The 18181-nt window shown below is 53.6% G+C and overlaps 1 protein-coding gene and 1 pseudogene across 1 annotated transcript; both read left to right on the top strand.

Moving 5' to 3' along the window:
• The first annotated feature begins 6344 nt into the window (after positions 1-6344).
• Positions 6345-12318, top strand: LOC100976202 (TBC1 domain family member 3F-like; annotated as a pseudogene).
• A 267-nt stretch (positions 12319-12585) lies between these two features.
• Positions 12586-16417, top strand: LOC129393027 (TBC1 domain family member 3D-like). The gene is made up of 3 exons (XM_055102275.2): positions 12586-13527; positions 14507-15204; positions 15605-16417. Exons 1-2 carry the CDS (start codon positions 13386-13388, stop codon positions 14959-14961), a joined length of 597 nt encoding a protein of 198 aa, XP_054958250.1. The 5' UTR covers positions 12586-13385; the 3' UTR covers positions 14962-15204; positions 15605-16417.
• Positions 16418-18181: the final 1764 nt, after the last annotated feature.

Genomic DNA, 18181 nt, shown 5'->3' with positions numbered 1-18181 from the left:
TCTATTGCCTGCTTGCCCAGATGTCTTAACCTGGCTTTAGGAAGATAGAACAGATAACAGGGATGAGGCCCCGGCTTTTCCCAGGAAGATTTGGCAATACACTCTTTATTTAGAAGCAGGGGCAGTGACAGGACCTAGGGATGACTGGGGGCTTGTCACCTAAACAGCAAGAAGAGCAAGGAGCCTGGTTTTATGCCCTCAAGCCTGGGAGGACGTGGCCAGGGCTCCACAAGGCCCTGGAGTTGGGGGAGGGGGTGTGTGCTGGCAGGAGAGCAGATCCACCCTCCTCTTGAGGAAGCAGCCACCACCCTCAGGAAGCAGCAATTCGGGGCACACAGGCAAAGTCCCCGCGTGCCGTAGAGCAGGGCCAGCAGATCTGCACTCAACCTCAGCCCCGAGGGAGCTGCAAGACAGATGGAGACCCTGATAGGTTTGGCTCTGTGTCCCCACTCAAATCTCATCTGGAATTGTAATCCTTCTGTGTCAAGGGAGGAACCTGGTGGGAGGGGATTGGATCTGGGGACAGTTTCCCCTGTGCTGTTCCCCGATAGTGAGTGAATTCTCAAGAGAGCTGATGGTTTTAAAGTGTGGCACTTCCTCGTTCTCCACTCACTCCCTCCTGTCACCTTGTGAAGAAGGCTCCTGCTTCCCTTTCACCTTCTGCCATCATTGTAAGTTTCCTGAACTGCGAGTCAATTAAGCCTCTTTCCTTTATAAATTACCCAGTCTCAGGTATTTCTTTATAGCAGTGTGAAAACAAATTAATACAGACCCCTTCCCTGAAATGCCTTCTCCTTAGGCCACCAGCTGCCCTGATGCTCCTCCTCTGCCCCCTGGTCTTTCCTTCCCCCTAATTAGGCCCAAGTGATCCACATGGCCAGGCCCAGCCCCATCCTACTGCAGGCCTGTGTGGCTGCTGGAGAGGCCGGGCTCCTTTCCTCACCCCGAGGCTGCCTGATATGCTTTCTGGATCCTGGAGGAAACTTACCCCCTATCCTCATACTGGTGCAACTTCTTCCAAGACCTCAAAGTTGGACAACATGAGCCAGTCTTTTTTCTTGTCTCCACTTGCTAGGGCTGTCACTGGGACAGTCCTGGGGCGGGATGGGGTGGTGGGGCAATGGAGGAATGGATGAATGAATGGACAGTAGTCCAGGGAGGATGTCCCTGTCTGTCCTGAACTGGGCCCTTCCTCCAATGAGAAGCCTTCCTAAGTGAGTTTACACAGTCATCCCTTGGTATCCATGGAGGATTAGTTCCAGGGTCCCCAGGGATGCCAAAATCCATGGATGCTCAAGTCTCTGATATAACATGGCCAAGTATTTTTTATTTTTTATTTTTTGAGATGGAGTTTCACTCTTGTTGCCCAGGCTGGAGTGCAATGGCGCAATCTTGGCTCACTGCGACCTCCACCTCCAGGGTTCAAGCAATTCTCCTGCCTCAGCTTCCTGAGTAGCTGGGATTACAGGTATGTGCCACCACGTCTGGCTAATTTTGTATTTTTAGTAGAGATGGGGTTTCTCCATGTTGGTCAGGCTGGTCTCTAACTCCTGACCTCAGGTGATCTGCCCGCCTCGGCCTCCCAAATTGCTGGGATTACAGGTGTAAGCCACCGCACCTGGCCTAACACAGCCTAGTATTTATATATAACCTGTGCACATCCTCCCATATACATTAGACCTTCTCTAGATTACTTATGATATACAATACAATGCAGATGCTATGTAAATGGTTGTGATACTGTATTATTTAGGGAATGATGACAAGAACAAAGTCTGCACATGTTCAGTAGAGTCATCTAATTTCTTTTCTGAATATTTTCCATCCGCTGTTGGCTGAATCCACAGATGCAGAGCTCCCAGATACGAGGGCCAAGTGTGCTTTGAGAGTAGGATGGTGAGGTTGCTAATGAGTACAAGGGAGTCAGTGTCAATCAGGAGGGCCCTGCACTGGGGCATCTGGATGCCCTATCTCAGGACTTGAGGCTCCAGGTTTGGATGGCACAGGCAGGCTCAGCCAAAGTCAAAGCCCTCCCCTTGAATGTTCTTTTTATCCCAAGCTCTTTCTGGCCCCTGGAATTTGGCATCCCCTAGGATGCCTTGGGTGGAAGGACGAATAAGCCAGATTTTAGATAACATGTCTAGAAGAGTGAGCCCCTACTGTGTGCCGGGCACTTTCCCCACAGGATCCTCTAGCTGGAATAACCAAGGGTCATGGAGAGAAATACCCAGTTAAAATATCAGAAATAAAAAAAGAGATACCATTAGAGATACTAAAAAGATCATTAGGTAATAGTATTAGCATTTTTATTCTGAGATTCAACAGCAGCAATCACTTCCCTCCACCCCTATGTGTATCCCAGGACCACCCTGGGTGGGGAGGGCTGAGGTTAGGGAGCACCCATGGATGCTGTGATGCTGGCTCTGAGCCCCGGGGGTGACAGTGACAAGGAACAGGGTGCACACATGGGTGAGGCAGCCAGGCCTGGCCAGAGAAGCAACAGACACGTGCACAGATGTGTTTACCTACATACATGTGTGCACACACATGTGCAAACACATGGCACGCAAGCATGATGATGCCTTAGGCAGTGCAGGATGCTGACTTTGGGCCCTGCTGACCCAGGCAAGGCCCCATTGTGATGCTTGCCTTTATCTCAGAATGTCACTGGTGCTTAGCACCCGTCCGCTCTCTGGCCTGCCTCTGTGTTCTACAGCAGCTACACACAGACAGTGGTATCTGTGAGCAGCTCTGTGGACTCAAAGGTTTTCTCCCTGAGAGGCGTAACCCAGGCCAGCTGATTCATCAGAATCAGGTGAGTGTGACCTGCTCTCTTCCCTCCATGCTGACTTGAGGACAGTGGCTAATGGTGTGGGTGGTGCTGGCCTCTGGGCACGTGCTGAGGAGGGTCATCCCTGAGCACTCATCGGGTGCCCATTCTACGCTGCCCGTGTGGACAGTTGTCTCTTTCATCCTCATGGTGGCTCCCGCATGTACCCATTTGACAGGTGAGACGTCTGGGGTCAGAGAGGTGGTAACCGGCCTAGGAATCCCAACAGGACCCTGGGTTTTGCTCTTGGCCCTGCCCTGTGCCGTGTTGGACTTCAGGCCTGAACCCTGCGGCCTCCTTGCCCCAGATCCCAAATCTGTCCGGGATTTCTGATCCCCACTGGGATGGGGCAGAGCCTCGCCATGGCAGAGCCACTGAGATGGATCCATTGTGGGTGAGGTGGAGGGGAGGGTCCTCAGAACACATCTGTGCCCTAAGCTGGGTCTTGATGGTCCCTGTGGGACCCACTGAACACACATGGTCCTTTGTCCGGGAGTGGGATGGGGAGCCTTCTGCCTTTGGGCAGTCGTGGAAAATGAAGGATCCCTGGAGAGCTGGCTGGAGGGAGACTGTCTTCCCTCCTGTTAAAAGGGGTCCAGGTACTGGGGTTCTCCCCAAGTATTTCTTTCTCTGGTCCTCTCGAGGCCTCACCCTCCTTTTGCCCTGAGTGTTCCCAGGAGGGATGGTCCATCTAGGTGTTCTCCAGAACCAAGGACCCACTGTTCTTCCTCAGTGACCCAGGAAAATGAAGCCCCCTCCTGTATGGATAGCTCAGAATGGTGGAGTCCACCGTCCCTCCCCGAGAGATGTGGTTTCCATGAGCACAGGGGCTGCTTTGGAGACAGTGGGTTATTTTCATCCCCCAAACCAAACACCCTCCTGCTTAACTGGCGTTGTTCCTAAAGTGGCTTCACTGGTGAGACTGAAGGGCCACAGTAGCCCAAGTGATGAGTGGAGTAGAACCGAGCAGTCAGGAGAGGTCTTGTTCCCATAGGAAACTGGGCATCTCTGTGGTCCCTGAGCATCCCAGGAGGCCGACTGTACAGAGACCTCTGGTCCCTGACCCCAGTCTGCCTCCATATCCCTGGAATAGCCCATCATGGGCCCTTCAACCTTGGCAGGTGGACACCATTCAACATGCTGGGGCAGATGTGTACCCGTTTCATGGCATTTGGGGACAACAGGATTCTCTGTCCAGGTCCCAGTATTCTCAAGTCCTTGGGAAGATGCCCACCCCTGCTTGGGGCTTGAGACTCCAGAGACCCATGCAGGTGTGGGCCACTGGGTCTGGCCCCTTTTCACCTGAGGGCAGTGGTGGAAGGGGGGTTACACAGCCAGGCAGAATCTGGGAGCCAGGTGGGAGCGGTTTAGGTATTCTCCGAAGGTCTCAGGTACAGTGTAACATTTAGATGATTTTGTCTCACAGGATGGACATGGTAGAGGATGCGGATACTTTGCAGGAGCGAGAGGACATCATTATGAAATATGAGAATGTACAGGTCCGTCTGCTCCCTGGAGGGAGGCCTCTTCCAGTGTGCCCTGGTCAAAGGATCCTGGGCTCCCTAGGAGCACAGGGCAGGGACGGGTGGCCACTACCCCCAGACCCTTGCACCCGTTACCTTGGACCCCTCATCAAGGCTCCCTCTGGATTACAGGGACACCAAGCTGGGCTGCCAGCAGACACGGGGCCTAAAGCCTGTTGGAATCTACAGCAGCACTGATCGCTTTGGGATTCTGCAGTGAGTCCTCTGTGCTCCCCTCAGCCCCTAAAGCACTTATTTCAGCTTAGGGATGGGTTTGCTTTTAGAAAGGACTTTCTGAGGCAGAACATGTCTCCCCAGGTCGGGCCAACCTCCTTTCCAGGATCAGAACTCCTCCCTGGCTCCCCTGCAGGTCCAGCCTGAGGTTGTTGTTAGGCCAGTGGTGCGGGGCCCATCTAGGGAGTGGGTGGGAATGGAGAGGGGGCTAGGTCAGGCCCCTGGGCTCTCAGCAGTTCTGTCTCCAAGTTAGCACAAGAAGAGGGGGGCAGCCTGAGGGTCTGGCCCTGTTCACTTGGAGACAACCCCAGTGAGATCCAAGGGTTGTGGCCACAGGGTGAGGAGACGCCTGGTCCAGCCTTGGGGCTGTTGTCCAGCAGGTCTCTGGTCTCTGAGGGCCCACCTGCCCCTGTTCTCCCCCATTTCCCTAGAGCTACAGCCCTCACTGTCCCCATGGGGAAGGGGGAAAGGCATGGGGACAGTAGGGGCTGTGGCCCTAGGAGAATGGGGGAGAAGACTGGCAGGGCCCGGTTCTGGGCATCTCGCGGTGAGGCCAAGGAGGCAGCAGAGCTTGCGGCTAATGACCCTGGGTCTGGTGCTGGGAAGGGATCTGGGGCCAGGTAAGAGGAGCCCAGGCTGGAGCCCATCCCTCAGGGATCATAGAATGGAGAGATGGAGGATGCCAAGAGAGGTAAGGTGGGAGGGAGCTTATGAGCCATGCCACTTCTGAAATGCAGTGTGTGTGGCTTGGGTGCAGGGAGAGGCAGGTGGACCCTGGGAGGTCAGACCCTGCAAGGGCTTTGGGAATGTCAGGTGGGATGGGCCCCCGGTGTACCCTAGACCCTGGCAGGTCCACATCACGTGGTCACTCCCAGAGGGACTCCTGTCAGGGCCCGGTCACCCCATCCCATCTCAGGGCTGACCTTTCTCAGCTCAAGCACAAAGCATTACTTCCAGTCCAGGGGGGCAGCCCCCATTTTATACCCTGACCACCCCCCACACCAAGGGGCCCCATTAGCCTCGGCCAGGCTGGCCCTGCACTCCCTCTTCTCCCAGGTCCTGGACCCTCCTGGGAGTCAGCCCCACAGGAAGGCCCTTGTCTTCCCTTCCCTGTGCCTTCTCCTAGGCTGAGCCCTGAGCTGGATGGGACAGAGCCAGTCCTTTCTGGGGGTCGGCTCCCAGACCGAGATGGCTCCAAACCTTGTGCAAGTCCTCAGCTCTGCCTGGGCTGCATTACAGTGAGACGGAACTGCCCCGTCAGAGCCCAGGAGGTGAAGGTAAGAGCCTGATCCATGGGGGGGCTGGTCCAGGGACGGGGGGACTCGGCGAGTGGTCAGTGAGGCAGAGAAAGCAGCGGGCCTGGGCGGTAGCAGGTGGGGGCAACATGCTGTCACTCGGAGGGGCAGCTGTCCCTGCTGGACCTGACCCCAGCTTGCTGTATCTCTGGCAGTTTGATGAAATTCCAAAGTGAGAACCACAGTCCTGGCTTGGGGCTGGCTGCCCGCTTGTGTCAGGACCCCACCTAGAGACTGGGACCGGACCTAAGACTGGTGTGTCTGTGGCCTGAGGATGGCACGTCCCAGGGTCCCAAGGCCAGCCCACTGGCACTCATTTGCTCAAAGGCCCTCAGCCTTTGTGGTCTGCCCTTCCCTGGCTCCTTCTAGCTGGGTCCCACCAGGGCTCCAGAGCCCAAGACCCAGCATCTGCGAAGCCTGGCACCTCCGCTAACTCCAGCATTCCTCATTTGACAGCAAATGCGGCAGGAGATGAGATGAAAGAGCAAGTGGATGGAAATGCTGGGAGAATGGGAGACATATCAGAACAGCAAAAAAGTAATGTGTGGAGGGAGAGGCCCCCAGAACCACTCTCTGCAGAGACAGGGGACAGGCACCCATGGCTGTGGCCTGGCACCGTCAGCCTCTCAGAGGGCAGGTGGCACACAGTGCTCACCCAGAGGACCGCAGGCCTGGTTGCCAGCTTTACTGCCCGTTCATGCAAGCATCACCTTGCTGAGAGGGAATCTGAATCTAGGGCTGGGGCCACCCCTAGCTCAGGGCTGGGGATGCCTCCTGCTGACCCGAAGGAAAGAAAAGGTCCAGATCAGAGTTCAGGACTCTGAGTGCCCACACACTCTTTCAATCCTGCGAAGGGAGACCCTGTCCCAGCTTGACCTCACCTTTACCGAGGAATCATGGGGCCAAAACCAAAGATTTCCAGGATCCTCGGGCTCTGGTCCTGGCTGGGGTCATCTCGTGGCCTGTGACACCAGATCGTTTTCTGCCCACAGCTAATTGATTGAGTGTATAAGGGCATTCCCATGAACGTCCAGGGCCAGGTGTGGTCAGTCCTCCTGAACATTCAGGAAATCAAGATGAAAAATCCCAGAAAATACCAGGTATGCTAAGCCAGAGCACAACAAACAGGCCAGGCTGGGTCAGGGCCCAGTTCTCCAGCTAGAGGGAATGTCTTGCCCAGCCTGGGGGAGTGGGTACCGTGGTCAGACGCACATCCTAAGCACAGAAGGTGACATAGGAACCACAGACCCTCCCCAGCTTCAGAAACAAGCCAAAAAGCAGCTTTCTGCAGAAGGAAGCCTTCCTTTCCTTCCTTCCAGAAGTGCTGACTGTGGGCTGACTACCATTTAGGGCAGGGAGTCTTCCATCTGTTCTGAGGCTGTTTCCTCCTCTTGGCCCTGTCCTATAGGTCATGAAGGAGAAGGGCAAGAGATCCTCTGAACACATCCACCAGGTCTACCTGGACATGAGCTGGACACTAGGGAACCACATCTTCTTCAGGGATCGATATGGAGTCAAGTAAGCCTATGGGAGCCACAGGGTGCCAACAGAGATGGGGTGAACCAGAGGGATGGGGACTTCCCCGGAGCAGAATCCAGGGTCACCCAGGAGGGACGACAGAGCTGCCAAGGGCTCTCCTGGCCCAGGGAGCAGCCGGCACCATGGACGGAGCACCTCCCAGGTTCCAAGCCCTGTGCCAGGCTGGAACATGTGGGGCCAGAACCCAGGAGGATCCTGCAGAGACAGAAGGCAGCAAAGAAAATCATGCACAATGGTGAAAGTTGCTCTCCCTGACCCACAGAGACCCATGGTAGGACCCACAGGAGGGCAGCAGGATGGAGGGCCCATGAGCCTCCCCAGGCAATACTGACAGCACCAAATGCTGGGGGGATTCAGTTTCCTGGAAATTATCATCCAGGTCTGCTGGGAACGTGACATGGCACAGCCACTTTGGCAGCTGGTTGGGCAGTGGCTCACAAAGCTCAATGGACTTGAACTCCATGTCCCCAAAGTGTCACAGATATTGAACCCACTGATTTGAAAACTGACGTCACATGAAACCTGCATGCCACGTTCACTGCTTGATTCCTCATCACGCATACATGGAGCCTTCGGGAACGACCTTCAACACGGGAATGCGGAGAGGAAGGCTGGTCCTCCCTAAAACGGTAGAAGACTCAGTGAGAAAAGGGAACGAGCCAGTGATGTCCGCACAAATGTGGGTGGATCCTAGATGCATTTTGCTAAGGGAAAGAAGCCAGAGTCAACAAGATACCGCTGTAGGATTCCAATCATAGGCCATTCTGGACAAGGCCAAACCATAGGGACTGAGAACCATTCTGAGTGGCCAGGGACTGACGGATCGGGGAGAGGCTGGCTGCATAGAGACCACCCTGGAGACTTGGAGGATGAAGGAGTCGCTCCAGGAGGGGCTGGAGCAGTGGCCAGAAGGCTCTGCACATTGGTTTAGAACCATGGAAGAACTGTATACCCAAAGACTGAACTGGCGTGCGTGCAAACCAAAAAAAAAAAAAAAAAAAAAAAAACAACAACAACAACAACAACAAAAAAAACAAAAAACAAAAATCAGAGCAAAAATGATCAGTCAACTCACTGTACAACTGGGCTATTAGCATTTCACAGATGTGGATTTTACTGAAACATTTCTTAAATAGTCAAAGGCCCTGAAGAGCTCACTGCTTATCTGGTGAATCATCTGAACCTGAAATTGGATTTGTTATTAGGGTTTGTAGACAAAGTGAAACTAACATCTGCACAAAAGAAACAAAAGCCCCCTTTATCTGTTTTTTAGGCAGCGGGAACTATTCTACATCCTCCTGGCATATTCAGAGTATAACATGGTGAGTATTTCCAGGCAGTGACCATATTCCCATGTTCACGGCTATATTCCCGGTCCATATTTCCATATTCCCGGGCATGGGTGTCTGGTGTGGGTGTCATTGCTTCTTTTAAAGTTAGTATTTGTGACCCACCAGGATATAGGAGGTAGGACTCCAGCCCACTGCTGGCATAAACCTCCAAGCAAGGGGGGTGGTCTCAAGGGGTCTCACTGAGACACAAAGGAGTCGGGCCTGGACTCCTGGTGTCACCTGGGCCTGACCACCCCTTCTTGGAACAAGAAATGATGCCCTCCTCCTGGGGCTGCCCCAAAGCTCAGGAGCTTGGCGGTGTCACAAGCAGGACGGTGCTATCAGGAGACATTTTGGACAAGGTGCTAAAAGGCCCAATGGACATAGCTGTCGTCATAAAATGAATTTGCATCTTGAGGAAGCCTCTTCTTCAGAGGAAGCCTCCCCAGTCACCTCTGCCCTCTCTGATGACATGAGTCCTCCCAGGTGACCTCAGCCCTCCCAGGTGATGTCCTTCCACGGTGACTCTGGCTCTTGCAGGAGGTGGGCTACTGCAGGGACCTGGGCCATGTCACTGCCTTGTTCTTCCTTTATCTGCCTGAGGAGGATGCCTTCTAGGCACTGGCGCAGCTGCTGGCCAGTGAGAGGCTCTCCCTGCAGGGTAGGTGGACAGCTGCTCCCGGGGCCTCATGCAATCAGACCCGAGGAGAGCCACCCTGGCCAGGTGATCTCAGCTTTCAGTGAAGACACCTTCCTTGTGTCACCAGCTAACTGTTGGGAGCCTTTAGGATGTCTGCCTCACGCAGTCAGACCCAGAGAGAGCCACCCTGACCAAGTGATCTCGGCTTTTATTGAAGACACCTTCCTTGTGTTGCCAGCTTGTTGGGAGCCTTTAGGATGTCCCACAGGAGCCCACAGGGTCCCACAGGAGCCCGGGGCTGACCCCCAGAGCCCAAGTCAGACACCTTTCATCTTCATCAGCAGAAGGCATCTCATCCTCCCCAAGGCCGCCCTGTGTATCATGGAGCCACGCCCTCCGGCTCTGATTCTGTGCAGCTGACTCTCCCCTCCCTGAGAGTCCTCTTGCCCTTCAGCTGCCCAGGCTCCAGCTTCCCTTGGTACCCACAAATGGGCCAACCAAGCCCAGATGGCAGCATCTCCCCATCCCGTGTCCCCTGGCCCGGCCCCACTTCCAGGAGACGACCACGAAGCCCAGCACCCACCCTGTTCTGGCTACCCCCTGTCGTGGCCTCAAAGTCAGGCTTGCCCTCCCGGCACCCTGGCCCAGGAGGCCTCCAGGGGCACCTCCAGCCAGGCTCCAGGGGATGCTCCCACCCCCCTCCCCAGGGCCAAGGCCACATGGTGGGGTCACCAGATGGGAGGGTGGGAGGCCTCGGGGTCTGGGGGGCTCTGCAGCTGCCCAGCTCTGCCAGCTGATGGCTCCACATCTTGGGAGAGGGCTCTGATTTCATGATGGGCTGGGGGTTTCTCAGGATTCCACAGCCCAAATGGCGGGACAGTTCAGGGCTCCAAGACCATCAGGAGCATGTGGTACCCATGTAACAACCCAAGACCATGTGTCATCTGGTGAGTTTATGGTTCCTTCGGCTCTTCCCCAGAGGCCCTGCATCCTGGGGGGCTGGAGGAGCAGCGGGGGCTGGAGCCCTTCATGGGGCTGGGGACAGGCTGAGTCCCAGCCAGGGCATGACCTGGGATGTCGGGTTCCCCATGGGCTGGGAGTTGGGTTTCCTTTCCAGCCCTGGAGGCGACAGAGGCACAGGGATGGGGGCCCAGCTCCCACAGAGCAGGGCTAAGGGTAGTGTGTCTACCGGGAGTGCCTGAAGGGGAAGATGTTGGGGGGAGCCCGGGACACTGCCCAGTGTTCTGCACTTGGGGAAGGGTCTTCAGAGGGCCCTGGAAGAGGGAGGTTTTTAGGGCAGCCCATGGGGCCCTGAGTACCTCTGTTCCTCCCATCAGGACAAGGAAGGTCTATGCGCAGAGGATTCCTCCTTCAGCTGGCTTCTCTGGGTGCTGAATGATGGGGTAAGGAGGCACAGGGAGACCCTGGCTCAGGGACCCTCCTTGCCCTGCAGTGCCCTGCTTCCCCAGCCCAGGGGTCCGGCTCACCCCCAGCCCACAGGAGGCTCAGGCAGATCCCTACACGACACACAAGCAAGACCCTCTGCCGAAGAGGTGTCATCCCAGGGCAGAGGGTGGGGCTCAGGCCCAGCCTTAAGGGCAGACTGGGCCAGGGCCTGACTTGGGAGGGCTGAGGGGAGGCTCAAGCCCTGGGGAAGCCCCTCTCTCCACTGAAATGAGTGCCCCCCATAAGGAGCTGCAAGACCTTGTCTGACCCAGCCTCCTGGAGGGGTCCAGTGACTCTCACGGGGAAGGTCACTGAAGCCCCAATGGGCTAGCTCGAGCCACCAGCCCCAGCCTGGAAGGGCCAGGTCCTCCCATGCCTACTTTCCCCACAGATCTCTCTCGGGCTCACCCCGTGCCTGTGGGACATGTATTTGCTGGAAGGGGAACAGATGTTGATGCTGATAACAAGCACTGCCTTTAAGGTTCAGAGGAGTAAGTCCACATGTGCCCAGTGGGGCCTGGGGAGCACTGGGGTCAGACCCCAACTAGCCCAAGGGCAGCTTCCTCACACTGTTCTCATGATTCTCTGTTCTGGCCCAGAGGGAGGTCTGGCCAGGTGGGCTGGGCAGGGCACAGTGACACCGAGTCCATCCCTCACATGACCCAGATGAAAGTCAGGAGTGTGATGAGCACTTCCCTGCCCAGGCCGCCTCCCCAGCCACAGCCTTCTGTGCACATCTGGACCCCTGGGGTGGCCACAAAAGGATCTGGCACTGCCCAGTGGGAGACTGAAGTGGTCACGGGGTGTGGGCTCTGACCCTTCCCAGGGAACTCTCCTGGCCTGATACCCACCTTGTCCCTAGAGCGCCACATGAAGATGTCCAGGTCTGGCCTGTGGGCACGTTTTCGAGAACAGTTCTTCCATATCTGGGCCCTGGATGATGACGCTGTTTTTTTTTTTTTTTTTTTTTATACTTTAAGTTCTAGGGTACATGTACACAACGTGCAGGTTTTTTACATATGTATACGTGTGCCATGTTGGTGTGCTGCACCCATTAACTCGTCATTTACATTAGGTATATCTCCTAATGCTATCCCTCCCCCTTCCCCCAACCCCATGACAGGCCCTGCTGTGTGATGTTCCCCTTCCTGTGTCCAAGTGTTCTCATTGTTCAATCCCAACCTATGAGTGAAAACATGCGGTGTTTGGTTTTTTGTCCTCGTGATAGTTTGATGAGAATGATGGTTTCCAGCTTCATCCATGTCCCTACAAAGGACATGAACTCATCCTTTTTATGGCTGCATAGTATTCCATGGTGTATATGTGCCACATTTTCTTAATCCAGTCTATCATTGATGGACATTTGGGTTGGTTCCAAGTCTTTGCTATTGTGAATAGTGCTGCAACTAACATACGTGTGCATGTGTCTTGATAGCAGCATGATTTATAATCCTTTGGGTATACACCCAGTAATGGGATTGCTGGGTCAAATGATATTTCTAGTTCTAGATCCTTGAAGAATCACCACACTGTCTTCCACAATGGTTGAACTACTTTACACTCCCACCAACAGTGTGAAAGTGTTCCTATTTCTCCACCTCCTCTCCAGCACCTGTTGTTTCCTGACTTTTTAATGATCACCTTTCTAACTGGTGTGAGATGGTATCTCATTATGGTTTTGATTTGCATTTCTCTGATGGCCAGTGATGATGAGCATTTTTTCATGTGTCTTTTGGCTGCATAAATGTCTTCTTTTGAGAAGTGTCTGTTCATATCCTTTGCCCACTTTTTGATGGGGTTGTTTGTTTGTTTCTCGTAAATTTGTTTGAGTTCTTTGTAGATTCTGGATATTAGCCCTTTGTCAGATGAGTAGATTGCAAAATTTTTCTCCCATTCTGTAGGTTGCCTGTTCACTCTGATGGTAGTTTCTTTTGCTGTGCAGAAGCTCTTTAGTTTAATTAGATCCCATTTGTCAATTTTGGCTTTTGTTGCCATTGCTTTTGGTGTTTAGACATGAAGTCCTTGCCCATGCCTATGTCCTGAATGCTATTGCCTAGGTTTTCTTCTAGGGTTTTTATGGTTTTAGGTCTAACATTTAAGTCTGCAATCCATCTTGAATTAATTTTTGTATAAGGTGTAAGGAAGGGATCCAGTTTCAGCTTTCTGCATGTGGCTAGCCAGTTTTCCCAGCACCATTTATTAAATAGGGAATCCTTTCCCCATTTCTTGTTTTTGTCAGGTTTGTCAAAGATCAGATGGTTGTAGATGTGTGGTATTATTTCTGAGGGCTCTGTTCTGTTCCATTGGTCTACATCTCTGTTTTGGTACCAGTACCATGCTGTTTTGGTTACTATAGCCTTGTAGTATAGTTTGAAGTCAGGTAGCTTGATGCCTCCAGCTTTGTTCTTTTGGCTCAGGATAGTCTTGGCAATGCGGGCCCTTTTTTGGTTCCATATGAACTTTAAAGTAGTTTTTTCCAATTCTGTGAAGAAAGTTACTGGTAGCTTGATGGGGATGGCATTGAATCTATAAATTACCTTGGGCAGTATGGCCATTTTCATGATATTGATTCTTCCTATCCATGAGCATGGAATGTTCTCCCATTTGTTTGTGGATGACGCTGTTCTTAATCATCTTTGGGCCTCTATGAAGAAACTAACAAGGAAGCATGGGGACCTGCCACCCCCAGGTGGGCTCCAGTACCAGGTCCCCTCCTGAGTCACCCTCTGGGGCAGTCAATACTGGGGGAGTACCCAGGACCCCTAACTCTACTACTTGGGTCTTCCTCTTCACCTTTTCTTCCTCCTCTTCCTCCTGGACTCTAAGAAAGTACAGGAGGCCCACCATTCCTCAGGGCAGGCGCTCAGTGCATATGTACTGGATGTGCTGTGCACGCAGGAGGGGGATGTGGGCAAGACCCTCCAACAAGCCACCTCCCACTTCCCACGGTGGCCTGCTCTCTCCCTCACAGGGCCCTCAAGGGCACTGGAGGAGCCAGACCCATTTGTGAGAGCCTCTGCCCCTCCCTGCAAGTGCTGACAGCCTCAGAGAGCAGCAGAGGCCCCTCACTCCTGCAGACTCCTCCAAGGGTGCCAGGACAACAAGCCTTGAGCCAGGGAGACAAGGGAATCAGTGTCTCTGACCCCTAGAGCATTCAGAGAGAGGGCACAGGTGGGACCCCTGGCCCGGAGCCAGAGCCAAGTGTTTAGCCAGGTGTGGGAACGGTCAGTCCTGGTATGGACGGGGCAGCCCAGGAGGGCAGAGGGTGACTCACGTCCAGGCCCAGTCACCCACTGTGGAGACGGGTCCCCATGTGAAGTGGCAAGGGGCTGGTGACATCCAAGGCCCCTCCCACCTGAGTTCTGACTGGGGGCCATATCCCAGGCCCAATAGCCCTGGGACGAGGGTATGTGGCAGGAAGCCCCCAGTGAGGCTGAATCCTGGGGGCAGTTCCAGAAGCCACCTGCCATGCCCAGGAAGCTTCCCCACACCAGGCGGCACACACCCCTTCCTCTGGGATCAGCAGACTATAGGCATGTCATCAGTGTCAGACCACGGGGGCCACACAGAGACCCTGAGGACTCCAGAGACCCAGGCAGGTGGGGCCCAGCCCGGAAAGGCCTGCATGGGCTCACTGGAGACACTGACCACGTCTGTTTTCCTTTCAGCAAAACCCGAGAAAGGGTCCTCAGGACCCAGGTCTGTGCTGGCATCACATGGCGGGAAGACCCTTTGCAAGGGGGACAGGAAGGCCCTTCCCGGCCCACCAGCCCAGTTCCAGCGGCCCATTTGGTCCGCTTCTCCACCTCGTCCCACACCCTGTCCTGGTGGGGCTGTCCATGAGGCCAAGGCCCAGGAACATGTGGGGGCTTCTGGGGAGCCCAGGGCAGCAGACCACTCTCTGGGGGCACCTGGGACTCAGGGCATGCCCAGCCTGGCCCCGGCTCAGGGAGGACCTCGGCGTTCCTGGAGATTCCTGCAGTGGAACTCTATGCCCCAGCTCCCAACGGACCTGGATGTGGGGGGCCCTTGGTTCCCCCATGATGATTTCAAACAGAGCTGCTGGGTCCATGTCCCTTCTAAATGTGTCCTGGACAGCCCCGGGACCATGGGACAGGCCTAGCCCAGGAAGCCCAAGGGGACCCTGACACGGGGCCCAGCCCAGTCCCATCAGGACTAAGAGGGAGGTCGGGAGATAACCCCGCTGCAACATGGGCACCTGCATCTGGCCCCCTCGGTGACCAGTGACTGGCATGTCTGGAAGAAGCCAGGGTGGCACCCCGCCAGCTGCCCTGCAGCCCCAGACACCTGGAAAATCCCATTCAATGGGGAGGCCGGTCCCACCAAGGCCACGAGAGACAGAGAGGTGAGCATGGCAGCCCCGGCCAGCCAGCAGCATGCCCTGGGGCCTCTGTCCCAATCTGTGGGCCTGTGTCCCCCTCCCAGCGTATAATTCCCAGGCAAGAGGGGCCTGGTCTAGACCCCAGCCCTGGGAAGAGAGGGGCACCAGGGGTGTGGTGGGCTCCCAGTTGCAGTCAGTATGACCATGCAGGGGACCCTGGCGCTGCAGAGCTCTGCCACTGTCACAATTCACCTCACAGAAGCCGGGTGAGTCCCGAAGCCTTGCAGCCACTGCTGCAGCCCTTGCAGGCACCACGACCAGGTGCCTTCCAGCTGCCAGTGCAGGCTTTCCTGACAGGAGGGCACCCTGCAGCCCTGGCCTCAGCAGCTCAGACTCTGAAGGTATCTGTTATTCATGTTTCCAGTACTCCCACCAAAGAGAATTACTATGGAGGATGATGTTGGTCCTGAGTTGAGCAAAACAGCATGCCCTGTGGATGGAGCCGGCTTCTTTCCAAGCCACCACACTTGCTGGATGGGCCCACGGAGCAAGTGGCCTTGAGACCGGCATGAGGATGGAAGAGGCTCAGCATCCTGCACATGCCCTTTCCAAGGCTCACCAGGCTGACACCACATTTGTGGATGAGAGACTCACACCCAGTCCCTGGGATGGCACAATTTCCCAGGAGGATCAGCTGGCCACCTGCTGGCAGGCTGACCACACTGCGAAGGGGCTGAGATCGGCTTTCACTGCACTGAGCCACAATATGGACATGGACTTGTGGGCCCTGCAGTGCACACAGCATTGCCTCTGAGCAGGACACCCCATTCACAGCTAGGGACAAGCAGCAGTGCGCTTCCACCTCGGGGCCTTGGCTCTGCCACCTCTATTTTGAATGTTCTCAGTTCCCTCCAGGCTTCTAGAAGCATCTGGGCCAGGGCTCATGGCTAGATAAGCACCCGAGATCCCAAACAAGCTTCCCATCCTCGTTTTATTTTTTGTTAAACTTATGAAAATTTATTAAGATATGACTTACATCCCTGGTAAGTGCACAGCTCAAAAGACATTCAGAGATGGAACACACCAGCCCCCAGATCACAAAGCCAACCATGCCCAGCCCCTCCCAGCACCCCCAGCCCTGAAACCTGACTTCTGACGACACCATGAGCCTGCCTTTATACTTTACACTCATGGAAGGATAACCATCTTCATGTTGTAAAATAAATGTTTACTGTTGAAATGATTTTACACGTACACCTTCCATCCAGCTGCCCTTAATAAGGACGTTTTGCAGTACCATGGCACATAAGAAATTTAGGCCAGGTGTGGTGGCTCATGCCTGTAATCCCAGCAATTTGAGAGGTAGAGGCAGGAGGTTCAGGTTCACTTGAGCCCAGGAGTTTGAGATCAGCCTGGGAAACATAGGTAGACTCTTTCTCTAGAGAAAAGTAAAAGAAATTGCCAGGCGTGGTGGCGTGTGTGTGTAGTCCCACCTAGTCAGGAGGCTGAGGTGGGAAGACTGCTTGAGCAATTGAGTTCCAGGAAGCAGTGAGCTATGATCACAGCACTGCACTCCAGCCTAAGTGACAGAGTGAGACTTTGTCTCTTAAAAAAACAAAATAAGAAATTTAACATGGGTGCAATCCTATTAACTAAATGATAATGTGAACTATTATCTAAGGTTATTAATGCAGTAATTATATGAATAGGGTGAAATTTATTCAGACTTCACCCATTTTCGCCTAGCTTCTCATACCTGTCCAGGGATCCCACCTCTGACTCACCCTCTGCCTTTAGGTCATGTCTCCTTAGCTTCCTCCAGGTGGTCCAGCCAAACACACACCTGGGCTGAGTGGTAGAGCTGATTGCTCCTGGGCTCCAAACCTCTACAGCATGTTACTATATTGAGTACTGTAGGCAATGGTAACATAATGGTGGCTATCTTGTGTATCTAAACACAGAAAAGGATCATAAAAATACAGTATAAACAATACAAAATGGTACACCTGGCCAGGTGTGGTGGTTCATGCCTATAATTCCAGCACTCTGGGAAGCCATAATGGGAGGATCACTTGGGCCCAGGAGTTCAAGACTATCTGGGCAACATAACAAGGCCCCATCTCTTCTTAAATATCAATTTTTAGAGATGGTACACCTGTATAGGATGGATCCATTATAGCCTTATGGGAACCACCGTCCTATATGCATTCTGGCATGGACTGAAATGTCGTTATCTGACACATGATCACATAAGTAATCTAGAGATAATTTTAAGCATACAAGAAGATGTACTTAGGTTATATACAAATACTGCACCATTTTATATCAGGACTTTGGTATCTGTGGGAGATGGGGAAACTGATTCCCCACATACATTGAGGGGCAACTGTAAACATTTCAGGCCCCACAGAAGGCTCAATTCCCTGCACCCCCACCCCGAGGTAAATTCTTTTACTGGAGATTAGTTTGCCTGATGATAACTTCATATAAATGGAATCACACATTATCTATTCTTATAGATATTATTCTTATAGACCTATTCTTATAGGTCTAACTTCTGTCGCTCACACATGAGCTGTGTGAGATTCATTCATGTTGTAGCCACAATTTATTCATTTTCTTTGCTGTATAGTATTCTAGTCTTGAATGTCCCATGGTTTTTTATTCATTCTTCTGTGATGGGTATTTTGGAAGTTTCTAGTATGAGGCTATTACAAATTGTGCTCCTATGTGGGTTGTTTTACTTATATTTTAGTGAAGATATAGACACATCTGTGTAAGGTACACACGAAGGGAGGAAATTGCTAGCTCATGGGAGGCAAATGTTTAGCTTTGGTGAATATTGCCAAATCATTCTAAAGTGTCTGTTCCACTTCACCTGTTCATCTGTGAGCTGGAGCGTTCCATTCACAGCTTGGGCTGTCTCAGAAAGACCCGGGTTCAATCCCATTCAGCCACTTAGTAGCTGTGTCCCTTTGGGCAAACCATGTAACTTCTCTGA

The sequence above is a fragment of the Pan paniscus genome, chromosome 19, assembly GCF_029289425.2.
Source record: "Pan paniscus chromosome 19, NHGRI_mPanPan1-v2.0_pri, whole genome shotgun sequence".
In the NCBI taxonomy this organism is placed as follows: domain Eukaryota; kingdom Metazoa; phylum Chordata; class Mammalia; order Primates; family Hominidae; genus Pan; species Pan paniscus.
Note: the sequence above shows the minus strand (reverse complement) of the source record. Positions and strands in the feature narration are given on the sequence as shown.